The 12,992-nt window shown below is 35.3% G+C and overlaps 1 protein-coding gene across 2 annotated transcripts; it reads right to left on the minus strand.

Moving 5' to 3' along the window:
• Positions 1-3,660: 3,660 nt before the first annotated feature.
• On the minus strand, positions 3,661-10,673 carry LOC107222788 (synaptic vesicle glycoprotein 2C). Of its 2 annotated transcripts, XM_046736053.1 has the most exons (12): positions 10,549-10,621; positions 9,868-9,909; positions 9,735-9,809; positions 9,482-9,643; positions 8,338-8,500; positions 7,132-7,253; positions 6,644-6,882; positions 6,218-6,378; positions 4,743-5,101; positions 4,351-4,510; positions 4,141-4,268; positions 3,661-3,846 (listed from the first exon to the last, which is right to left on the minus strand). In XM_046736053.1, exons 1-12 carry the CDS (start codon positions 10,580-10,582, stop codon positions 3,713-3,715), a joined length of 1,779 nt encoding a protein of 592 aa, XP_046592009.1. In that variant the 5' UTR covers positions 10,583-10,621; the 3' UTR covers positions 3,661-3,712. The 2 variants fall into 2 exon arrangements, with proteins under 2 accessions (XP_046592009.1, XP_015517779.2); XM_015662293.2 differs by lacking the exon at positions 9,868-9,909 and having other exon boundaries at positions 9,735-9,794; positions 10,549-10,673.
• Positions 10,674-12,992: the final 2,319 nt, after the last annotated feature.

The following is a 12,992-nucleotide window of genomic DNA, read 5'->3' on the forward strand; positions in this document are numbered from 1 at the left end:
AGAATGTTTCCAGAACTTTCAAGAGCATTCGAAACTTTCCTGAAATTGTTTAGAATCATTAATCGACAACTGAGAGCTTAAAGACAAATCGAAGGTTACTGAGACCAATGGGAAATAAAGAGCAACTAAACAATGTAGGTATAATTCTTCATTCATTAAGTAGTTTGAGTAGAAAGGAGAAAATTTTGGATCGGCTCACTTAAATAACACGTATATGTATAATGGTAATGCCGATATTACTTCGCACTTGACACGGACATCATCAGCCAGATAGGGGTATCTTTTCAGTTGCTAACGCAGGAAGGCTATCGATTCTACTAGTGAAAAGTTTTACAAGTTCCACTCATAACTGATCTAAAATCGAAATGAGCAACTAATGGAACGTGTGACAAACTGATGAATCAATATATCCATATAATACAAGACATTCATAGGGTGGTTTTCATATTCGAACGATCGGTAAGGTTTTGTCAAGGTCATACATACACGGATCGATTATGTGGTCTTATATGTTAACTTCCATTTATTGGTCGTCCTCTTGTATGTAATCGTAATTCTTTCTCTGCCATTTTGGCACGTCGCAATATTTAATTGTCTGTTCCGTTCACTGATATATCTATAACTATATCAGTATATAGTTTCGTTCGACGTCTCTATCTAGGTACTCTATTCTAAATCTATTGTCTTTCGGCCCCACTACTCTACTTTTCGCCGGAGTGACAACCTTAAACCTGGGCCTATTATTATACTTTATACGAATAACATATACAGATTATACACATACATGTACAGGGTGTAAAAAAATTCCCAATTACTGGAAACCGTATTGCGTTCGTCTCGATGAGCAAAACCAGGAGAATGCAATTACCGTTTGTTTAAGGTCCGTTTTATCAAAAAACGAAACAACAGTCGACCTGAACTTTTTGACCAGGAAAAACACAATCAATATAGATCAACCGCCGTTCACGAATATTTCAAACATCATACGAATCCAGTTTATTTTAACCCTTTCTGTCACACATTTCTCAACTCAATATTGTGGCCTGAATTTTTTATTACCCGGAGGTTTTTGGAGTCACTGATCACGAATCTGAAGTCGTAATTTGATAATTTCTAAATCCGAGATGGCGGATGTGAAATCGAAAAAAACTATAAAAATTTGACGATTCTGGCCTAAACTTCTTACTCGAGGGTTCTTGGGATTATACGAAGTAACAAGATCATTTGAAGTTGTAAATAAACTGTGATAAGGCTAGAACATGGAAATATTTGCGATGGGAGGCTGAGAATCCCACTGTGACTGATAGAGTTAATCACATGTTTCGGCACTTTGTGAGACGTATTGCCATGCAAAGGATGCAGCGTTAATTTTTCAACAGCACGAGAACTAGTCGACTACGAAATATGATATTCTTCTCTCGATCGATTTTTTCCCGATTGTTATATCATCTTCTAGGTATATCTGATTTTGTTCACTTAGTGGTTGTCGATATAACTGGAGGTAAAATAAAAATAAGAAACGAAATCTTACAGTGCATGAAAAATCGACGATTATAATGGTTGTGTTAATCAAAATACGTACTATTTAATCAAATTTGAATATTTATTTGACAAGTAACACAGCATAACTAAAGCTCAAGTCAATCAATCTCCATTTCGACCTGAACACTTATCCCTCACGTTTTATACAGACATAATCAATTCAATTTTTGTAGACCTATGTCGGCAAGATTCAGATAGACCAGATCTTTCCGGTCGCGTATTTAATAACAAAAGAAATTAATTCACAGACTTAATCGTGAAACAAGTGATTATTTTGGTTGGCCCTAACGGAGGATGCATTTTGAGCCCATACGACATCAACAAATGCAATTTATTAAGTTTTTCTCCTGTTTTATTATTCAAATAACTCGAAAACTGCATGATTGATATTATAGAAAATTTCGTAAGTTCTGAGCTAAGAAAAGCTACGTCGATCGAGACCAAAGTTATCAAAATCTATTGATTCAGTCTCGAACCTCTTTTATTTTTTATTTATGTTGCTAATAGAACAACTCGTAAACTACAGAACCCATCGTATCCAAAATCTAATCAGTTCTAAAATAACAAACGTCTCGTCGATTTCTTGATTGTAAAGAAATAGTTTAATCACAGTGAAAGATATCAAATTATTAGGGGAAATAATTTTGCTCGTACCCTAGGATAAGTGTCCCAAATATTAGTCGTAGTAAAGTTGATTCTAATTGATTGTTTCTAGAATTTACAATAAACTGAAGTACGTCTGAGGGAACTGCAACAAAAGAACCGGAGTAGAAGTGCACTCCGCGCTGGTTCTCTGGCAACTGATTTTTACGCATAATTTGGAAATATGCTAGGCTGCACATACCGCGAGTGGGAGGGAAAACCAGGTATGTCCGAAATAAACAATAAAACAATGGAAAGACCCTCGCGGTCTCCTAAATGCGGGAAAAAACCCGCACCAGCATTCTGGGGTACTCTTAGACGATTGTATTGTTGCTAAAATGCGTAGTTATTGTCTACGGCTACATCCAAGGTACACTTGGGGACAATGAATCTGAGACGGATAATTTTTTAAACTAGACAGTTATGTTGGCAACACAGAGAAACCTACAGCGCCACAGTCGGCTGAGCGCGAAACTAACTCAGTCTCAATAAACGTAACATAACCCATGACCGTCGAATTCAACCTTATAATACGTGTCAATCTAACAAGTCATTATCTCCGCGGTATTCTAAGATTGGATTCGATGGTCATGGATTATGTTACGCTTATTGAGAATCAGTTTGTTTCGCGCTCGGCCGACTGTGGCGCTGCAGACTTCTCTGTGTTGCCAACATAACTACCTAGTCTAAAAAATTATCAGCCTCGGACTTATTGACCCCAAGTGTACATCGTCCCGAAACGGTTATTGTCTTACCGAATATGCTGCGATTGCCCGTCCAAGAAAGCAGAGTCAGACTATGAGCTGGACTGGGTCTTTCCTCCCTTCCAAATGTGTGTAAAGTCTCGTTCGGCAGCCTAGTCATTTCTTCGGAAATTATATCAAACTGCGCAATAAATTGTAAAAACAGAATATTTGGGCATGCAGGACCGAACAAATTTTAAATTATATTTTTAAATATTACGCTCGTAATGGCAATTTATTTTGTCTTTACATCTATCTTGTATCTATTTTGTTATTTATAATGTTACAGACCTATATTATAATACTATACAAAGTATATTCTTTAGTCAACGTACAGAGCTTTAGCGATAAGTGACAGAGAGAGAGAGAGAGAGAGTGAGAGAGTGCCTAATTCTGTAGTAGTTCAATGCGAGTGATGCATTTTTTTCTATTTTCCCTGATCGATGAACGTGCCGACGGATTGTGAGCAATATTTTTTTTTTATATTGAAAGCTATCGCTTATGAGTTTCCCAAATTTACCTGAGTTAATGTAGCATCGATTTTTCTTTTTTTTTTTTTACGTCACACACTTGATTCGAAATTGATTCGAAATATATTCGAAGTATATTGTGGAAATAATGCCTAAGTACGATATATTGCTGCAATCTCACCAGAACCTCGGTCTGAGATTCCTGAGAGAGCGTAACTATTTCAACATTGCCACAATATTATTGCGCCTTAATGGCAATATCGTTTCTGCATTCCTGGCGGAATATGCGCTGCTAAACAATTTACTAAGAAAAAGTCAGCCTGCAGGATTGAACATTTGTTTCTCCATGTCTTCCGGGAGATTTTTTTGTGGGATTGGAAAGCTTCTCCTATTTTTTTCTGGAACATCAACCAGATTTTTTGGTAAATATATTCCAAGGATTCCGCCACCTAACAAACATTGTCAATAATTAATATTTGGAAAGTTGTAGAAATTACTGTTTATAGGTAATTATTCCTGTTGGAAAAAGTTGTCTGAAAAACATTTTGTTAAAATCTCTGGGAAATCTGACTTTGGAAACATGTCTCATATTATATCCAGCTTAAAATACAAATATTACTCTAAAAATATTGAAAAAATTTTGACTATTGTTTTGTGGGTCAGCTAAAGAAACTATAGAGGATAAGGTGAGATTATTTATTTGTAGACGTATGAATACTATGTGTAAGTGAAATGATACTCACATGTAACGAGACCTCCTATCAGAAAAATAGGAATTTCACAGCTAGTCTTAAATAGTAAGCCGAACAACAAATTGCTGATAATTGCGCCAAATCGTCCGGCTAATGTCGCAGCGCACATAGCCATTGAACTGCAGAAAAAATGTACATAGTATGTTCAAAAAGATTTTTACGTGTATATTCTCATGTACAACTCGATAATCGCACACTTACTTAACATTAGTTGGAAAGACGTCAACTATGACACTACAAATGACAACATTTGCCGTTGACGAGAGAGAAGAGAATAAGCAAGCAACAATCAGATTCTGTGTCGAAGATCGAAGAAAGTAGATCAGGACTCCAGCTATTCCAGAAATCACTCCTGTGGCAACTAAAACAAACAGATAGATAGGTATGTTTACTACTAAAAATACACGCATTTTTCTTGCGGTTCATTCGACTCGCTATTCTCTAAATATGAGTATAAAGAACATCCTCTATGAACGTCGACTGGCAGAAATATCATATGTATGCAAATGTATAAATTTAAAAAAAAAAAAATCTATATGATAATAATAGCTGTCATCGTATTATACATGAACAGTAAAATAGATGTTCATTACTCGGCATAATTCTGCGGTCCAAACGTCCAGCTAAGAGAATAGAAGCGAAATTTCCCAGCAGACAGCTAAGTCCCATTATTATCGTGTTGATGAAAACTTTATCATCGACGAAACTGTCGCATTTTTCAAACGTATCGTCAACGGATATTGATGTCAAATTGGAGGCAATGGAAATAATCTGAGACGTGAAGTTTGAACTGATGTGTACATGTCCCACGGACTGTAAGTTTGTGAGTCCCAAATTTTCTTCTCGAAGATGTGCCAGCTCGCATACCGTTATAGTTTGGTTAGGATGCGACTTGTAGTAAGCTTCGAACCGATTAAACAATTCCGGAAACCACAAGCCCAGCCCGAGGCCCCTGTAACGTTAATTTCTGGTATTATCGTTGTCATAAACGTACCGGGAGTTTTCGGTAAATCTCACAGCTCAACGCCAGCAAATAGACAACGAAAGTTACATGTTAGGTCTGTACAGTTGGTTGCAGAAAGTGACGTCAGTTAAAATACATTCAAAAAGTCAGATCAATTCCTCGTTGGAAACATTGAATTTACTACTAATTATTGGAGTTTATCAAGAATCGAACCCAATATTTTGAGAATTTCATATTACCCAATATCCCCTGTAGAAGGTGCGACTCAACAGAATCGACAAACTCTGTTACCATTTTTAATTTGAACATTAAAGTACTCATCTGCATTTTTTTATAATTATATAATAACTGACCTTAGCCGAATTGCCTTAAAATTATACAATTATGTTCGTGGGTCAGAATCAAATTTTAATTTGTATGCAATTGGAGTATTTTATAAGGTACCTCAAACCAATGGTACGTGCATATGGAGCATTCCATACTAAATTGGTTAGGTAGTGACTCTGAACATTTTTACATTTCGTATTTTTCTATAACGACAATCTACACAATGGATAAAAAAAATTTAGAAATGGAGAAAAATTAATTATATAGTTACTGAATATCGGCCATTAACGGGACTGTCTGGAAAGTTCTCGTTAGAGAATGGCCGGATTCACCTCATATCAATTTTCCTCACATATTTAGGCGAGTCAATGATATTCACCACAAAAACCGAAATACATGCCGTCTGAACGGAACATCTAAAATAAAAATACTAGGACGTCTTGATACAAGAACATGCACCATTTCAAATGACACCCGAATCGAATATGTCTGTGATCAATAATATAATTAGTTCCTGAGGTGGATGTTGTCATGTCAAATAATGCTGCGTCAAACAAGGTTGTGTGCAATACGTTTGCGTTCAAAGTGATTTGAGGAAAATCTCAATAAGGCAAAAAGGTACCCTATCGATTCTCAATGTTGCGTTAAGAAAGATACTCAGAACTTTATGCATACGTGTTCAATAGTGATAAAAGTTGCTCTTTTTCCAGCGATGCCGATATGCAGTTTAGTTTTAGAACTTTCTTATCCTACAGACAAATATGTTTTTTTACCTACCCAAACATATTCGTGAACATGATAAACGAAATCAAAGCTGTATATTTCAGTAACGGAGGAGCAAACACTTGGTGCAGCTGCTCCGACATTTTGCTGACAGTTGCTTTTATAGAATTACATTCATCGTTAGATTTATGATGATCGTAAGTAAGTACCGCGACCTTTAAAATGAAAACCAATGGTTAATAACTGATAAAACTTGATACAGGTTCAATGATATTTTACCACTCCGATTATTTCAAGTGTTAGCAAATGTAATTATAAACTATTGAATAACTGATGGAACTGTGTAAAAAATTGTAAGGTTGATAAATTGATTAAAAAAAAAGTCAACGTGATGTCAATTTTTTTGGATAACAAATATTTCTAACCGTTGCGGATTGAGGATTACAAACATAGACATGCAAAGTTTAAGATAATACTAACCGGATATTGATGTGCTTGCATACCAGTGTTTGAAGCGAAAACTTCCCGCAAGATCTGTAACGCCTTTTTGTGCTTCCCTTGGGAAATTAAGAATTTTGGACTTTCGGGATACTTTGATATGAGAAATGCGGAGACCAAACTGGGAATGGCCAAAATCCCAACAAATAATCGCCACGAGTTAAACACGAGCCCGCACACCACAACGTTAAATTCAAGAGGAATAATAATCCACGCAAAACCTGTAATATTAATATCGTATATCTAACAATAAGACTATATCAAAGCATTCTTACGTTTAATATTTCATAGTTAAAAAGGATCCAATTTTCATTATTTTCATCCAGAATATTAATGATTTATAAATAATACGTATAATTGCATTAATATACTTTCCGATGTAGCATACACGGTCTTTGTAATTTAAATACAATTTCTACTCAATGTCCAGAAATAACAGGATACTTTTGATATCCTATATTTATACTCACCAGGTAGAACTATACCTGAAATAGTCCAGAACATACCGAGATAACAAATAGCCGTAGCTCTCGTTTTTTCAGGATGAAATTCTCCAAGGAATGAAACTATTACCGTTGAAGGTCCACCTATCCTATATTGTTATTTCATGCATACGATCATGTTAGTATATGTTATTAAAATAATAATCATTTTTTTAAAACAATTCTATGATCGTATAAAAATTCACGTATTTATACCGGGACAATCTCTTGAAACTTGAAAATCAACTGCGCATGCGCGAGTTTTATCGGCTGTTAGCGCAAGCTGGCTATCCCGAGTTTCAGCTGTCAAACTGTTTCTGGCAGCGATGTGGTTGATACGAATTTTCGAGGTTAGAATCTTAAATAATTGAGGTAGTGCCTCGGAAAGGTTTGGGAAGCATTTGTTATTGGGTCGGAAAGTTGATTCTGCGAAGAATGGTCGGAATTTAATGCTTATGCTCTTTGAAAATTCAAACGTAGACATTTTGTGTAGGTTGGCCCGCCTGCGTCGCGGACAAAAATATCGCTGCGGGAAGATTTCACCGACCAATGAGATTGAATTATTTGGCGCATGCGCAGCTATTTTCAAGTTTCAAGAGATTGTCCCGATTGTATAACTTTCTTTTGGTGCTGAGCAAAATTTACGGCACCTGTGTGCAGCAGTTAAAATGAAGATGAACAACGTTCTGCCCCTATAATTATATAATCGGTTGCCAATTTTTTTTTCCTGTTATGGGCAATAAAAAATAGCAAAAAAATAAAATAAAAATTGTACCGAGTAGCTCGGAAAACTTTGTACGTTTCTATGTTACGTTATAGGCTACAACATTTTTCTTTTCCAGAAGTCACGATTTTTGTGTTATTTTGATCCAAAACAACTAAGGAAGAGTTACCAAAGTATCATTCGACATATTTTTACGTTTAGATCAAGAGAAGAAAATGTTTTTTTCCATGTAAATAACTTCAACTTCAGATGTAAAGCTTGTGATCGCGAGTTACTACAGTTCAAAAAGGTTTGACCCTAAAAACCGGAAGAAAATTCAACTTAATAACGGTTCGTAAAGAAAGCTGCAACCGATTTTGTAAAGGTCGGGGTAGAATCTTAGGTATATACTTTCGATTGGACTGTCCTATGACATTTTTAGAGCAGAGTACCTCATATAGTAAAACGATAAGTATGAATTGCTTACATACACGAATCCATTGATAAACCGAAGTATAAATAGTATAGGAAAATTTTGGGATAAGCTGGAGAGTAACGTAACAATGCCATCGATCAACAGGCACCATATCATAATATGCCTCCGACCGGTTGCATCCGCGACGACGCCCCATAACATTGCGCTTAATGTACCTCCTGCAAATTAAAGTGAATCGTAAAGTGTAAATTCGATCATAGATCTCTGTTGAATCAGTTTGAGTATGCTTGATTTTCATAATTGAATCATATTACACACAAGGTTTATCGATGAAGTTTGTACAATTATGAGAATTACAAAAAAATCTATATTAATTACAAACAAGTAGGAGCTCATCGTACGGCGTTAATGCCTCGAAGGTAAGTGCATACACTAAAGAAAAAAAATTGCTCTTCGCTATAAATGGCATTCACTTGACTTCCCTGATTTTTTTTTATTTGACAAAGTATTTTTGGAATTCAAATAAGATGTACTAAATTTTAATAAATTTACTCAGATCAATGCAATGGTTACTTGATTCAATTTTTCTTTTCTGATAAAAAGTAAATATTGGCTACGGACTGTTTAAATAATTAAGGCGTTCTGAATTCCCAAAATATTCACTTGGTTCAAATACAAATTTTTTCAATTACGTTCCTTTTATTCTAAACAAGTGATTGGTTGCAGGATTTAAAAAGCTGGAAATTATTTGAATACTTTTTAGCCCATATTTACTTGTTGTTGGTAAAAAAGAAAAATCGGATCAAACAACCTTTGAATTGATCTTAGTAAATCGATTAAATTTTCAATACGTCTTATTCGAATCGAACAAATCATCAATCAAATGAAACAAATCAGCCTTTACGGAAGAAACCCTCAACTGGGATGTAAATTCGTACCCGCAACTCATAGTTAATGCTAAATTTCCATAAGGAAAAAGTCGAGGGTACGAATTGACACCTAACTCGAGGGTTTTTTCTGCGAGAGAGGGAAATCAAGTAAATTCGATTTACTTGTAAAAGGCAATTTCTTTTTTCAATGTACATGCCAGACATGTTGCATACCTAAACCTAACTCGAACAATCGCTGTGAGTGTATGTGTTTCGAATATTTATAGTATATACTTCAACAAAAAAATGTATTGCTTAATTGTCACTAACCAAGTGGAATTGCAGCGTTGAGTAATCCCATTTCAGTAGAGGTGAGATCAAGATCACATTGCGCAGCTGGTAGTATGTACGCGCTTAAACTATTTTGAAAACCAGTTGCAATCGAAATTAGCCCGCATACAAGCATAAGTGATACGTGATATCGACCATGGCCTAAAATTACATATGACGGTCAACTTCATTCCGTAATATCAATTAAATCTCAATATTTTCGTCTACCAAGTTACAATACAAAGTTTGCTACCTGCCAAATGCATAGCCCGTTCAAAGCTAGCCGATTCATCACCGGACTTTTCAATGGTCCCTGAAAAGTCAACAGCTACATAATTATGAGCAAAGGAAACAAATATAATTTGTTTTTCACCATATAAGTTTACCAGCAATTGAGGATGAATCGCTCGGACCGTCGTAATCAAAAACTAGGAGAAGTAAAAACACCGTTTGAAAAAATCTCTAGCAGCGTTAAATGCGCCAATAACTGTAAACACGAATGAAATAACATCCCTGCTATGTATTAGATACGAATTTGTGCAAATTCAAATTACTCAAGCCAAAATTTTGACAGTTCGAGAAAAGGTTGTAAAATTGGAAATGTAAAAAATGATTAGACTGTGGTATTATTGACCCAAAATTCTAACGTATCGGGGCTTATTTTGTTCACCATAGAGATTTCCAGAGATTTCCTGGAAAAAATTTAGTAAACATTCATCTCTAGAGTGGATGAAAAAAAATTTGTAAAAATAACCTAACTGGAAATTTTTTACACAGTTTATACTCTTTTCCTATCTTCAGATTCTGACGTCTCGGCTAATGCCTCCTGAATTACCGAAACATCATAATGTTGCATTATTTGATGCAGTAAAATGATTTCCGGACAATTTCCTTACAAACGATAGCCACGAATGTCAAAAGAATTATAAGGAATTCTTAAATATTCGTTACATTTGCAATATGCGAGAGGGAAAAGTCATTTTTACGAAGTCACAAAAATTCATTTTGTCATCCCTTAATTAACTACTAACAATTAATTTACGTATTTCACGAGATAATGCACTCACGCAATTGCTGTTCTTCTTCCTGCAACTTTTTCATTATTCTGAAGCTCCTTTGTTATTTATGAAGCAAAGCACGCACTCTTTCCGGCAGCAACTTTATTAATCAATGCTGTAAGCATGTTATACCCTCACCTTATATCAAGAAGATACAGTCGGATGAGTTACTATGCAGACTTTCCGTAAGGCATGCAATAAATCTGTCCGTTATCGCCGCGTAAGAAAAGACTAAAAATATTACGGACAATATAATCGCGTACTGTTTTTACCATATACCGTATATGTATGTAAACACGTATGTATATTTATACATATAGGATAAAGCCAAAGGCGGGGGGGGGAGGGGGAGGGAGCGTTCAATTATCATGACGGCATATTTTTAGTCCCATTGTCAATACGACACGTTCTTGTTTTGCGCTTCATGTCAACATGCTAACGTGTCATTCGATGCCTTATAATAAATTTAAAAAAATTGCATCTGCGGATAACGCCGATAAATTAAATACCGAATTGAATTAATTCCCACTGTATCAATGGACAATGAGGAAGTTGACGTTTACCACACTTATTGGATTGTTTTTCGAGTGCGATTTTTCGTGACTATAATTTTGTTGCAAGAGTATTGAGGAACAAATGAGAAACAGAATTGGAAAAATTTGTAGGGTTTCATTTCCAATCACCCAGGTAAGTCTAGACCATAAATCCAAATTACTTGGGATTTAAATATGTCATTCTTTGGGCTTAATTTAAGGTGACCCAAAAAAAATTCTGTGAACTTGCCTGAAGTCGTGTAAATTCGTTCGAAGTATTCAAGTCCAAGTCTCTACTCCTACGGAGGAATCTGTATGTTTGGGTTTTTTTCAATATATTTTTCGGACCTTGTACGAATGAATCAATTTTTTTAACAACAGCTCGTAACCCTGTCGTAATTGTTATTTTCTTAAAATTGCTGTAATTTTTGCAAAAATTCGACCAATGCTTACGGTTTTCGTTCAAAATGTTCAGAATTAATCACCCTTTCAGAAAACACTCGATTTACCCTGATCAATGCAAAACTGCCAGAGTTGTTGAGTACTATATATGCGATAAAAATCGCGTGAAATTTAAACCCAATTTTTGTTTTGAATATACTTTTTTCTCTGCATGGGTTCGACCCAAACTCACCCTCAGCAAAAATAATTTTGGGAAAATCTTCGCAAAAAAGTATGTATTATATAAATTATAAAATTCCTCATATTCTTTTTAAAAAAACGACGAACTACGCGAACCGGCGTGTTATTTAAACTTATAACTGCAAAATTACACAAAATAGTGTCCAGTAGATTTCTATTGAAAATCAGATTTTCATCGTTTGGCTGCTCAAAGTGTTGTTATCGTTACAGTTTGCGTAGTTGTTCATTTTTTTAAAACGGATATGCAGAATCTTACGTCTAACAGTAATCCACCAACAACCAATTTTGCAAAGCACTTTTCAGTAGTTTTACGTTTAGAAATCCTTACACCATGGATGGCAAGATCTTCGGACTAAATGGAATTTTGGCGGAACTATAAATGTAATCAGACACGGAAAAATATAAGGAAAATAAGTAATACCTAAAAACTGAAAGGGAGGGGTCATACATAGATATTACCCATATCTGCACCACAGACCAGAAGTTAAACTGATTATGAGTAGAAATTGGAATCATCACGTTCGGTTCCTCAGCGTAGCTTGCATTGCCATGGGCTCGACTATGTGCAATAGATTGGTATATTGCAGTATACGCCAAAGAGATCATCGGAGAGTGTCGGTGTGAATTCACGTAATTTGCATTTATCATCATTTCACCCTATAGACAAAATAGTGGTGGAATGTATAATCAAAATATAATTAATCAGAAATTTTGATTAGACGGCGGTAAATAATTATAAATATAAACAACTACGTAAACAGGAAGTTCATCAAACTTTGCGAATATGCATATAGAGGGTATCGTTATCCTAAGTCGGAGCAAGTAAAAAGTGATAAAAAAAAAAATATTCATCCAGCCAGATGCTGAGGCATCTAACTGGGGCCTTACTCTGAAATTCAGTACCTAATAAGGTAATAGAACTCATTATCGTAACCTCGATTTGTTATCAAAAGCGAAACTAGTAAATAATGCAACATGTGTTGAACTGATTTATCAGTCTATTCTATGGACTGATAAAAAAACTGTCGATAGGATATTGTTATTGCGGAAATAATAATACATTCGATCGTGAAGTTAAAAGCTCCAAGTGACAACTAAGGAATATTCTACACGAATTGCCAAAACAATTAATTCGTGTTTGTAGGGCCACTGGGGCCTTATAAAAAAGTTTTATAACTTGTATTACCGTGAAACAGTGTTGTGTAAATCATACAAGCTCAATGTTTCTGGATTATGTAGTATGTTCGCATTCTTAAGGCGTCTTAAGGGGGAGGGGGG

Source organism: Neodiprion lecontei, chromosome 3, assembly GCF_021901455.1.
Source record: "Neodiprion lecontei isolate iyNeoLeco1 chromosome 3, iyNeoLeco1.1, whole genome shotgun sequence".
Taxonomy (NCBI): Eukaryota; Metazoa; Arthropoda; class Insecta; order Hymenoptera; family Diprionidae; genus Neodiprion; species Neodiprion lecontei.

Coding starts and splice junctions, on each gene's coding strand:
- LOC107222788 (XM_046736053.1), bottom strand. CDS start 10,582: ATGAAAAAGTTGCAGGAAGAAGAACAGCAATTGC. Junction 9,910..10,548: donor GGAAGAAGAACAGCAATTGC/GTGAGTGCATTA, acceptor TACTTCTCCTAG/TTTTTGATTACGACGGTCCG. Junction 4,269..4,350: donor GTCTTTCCAACTAATGTTAA/GTAAGTGTGCGA, acceptor TTTTTTCTGCAG/TTCAATGGCTATGTGCGCTG.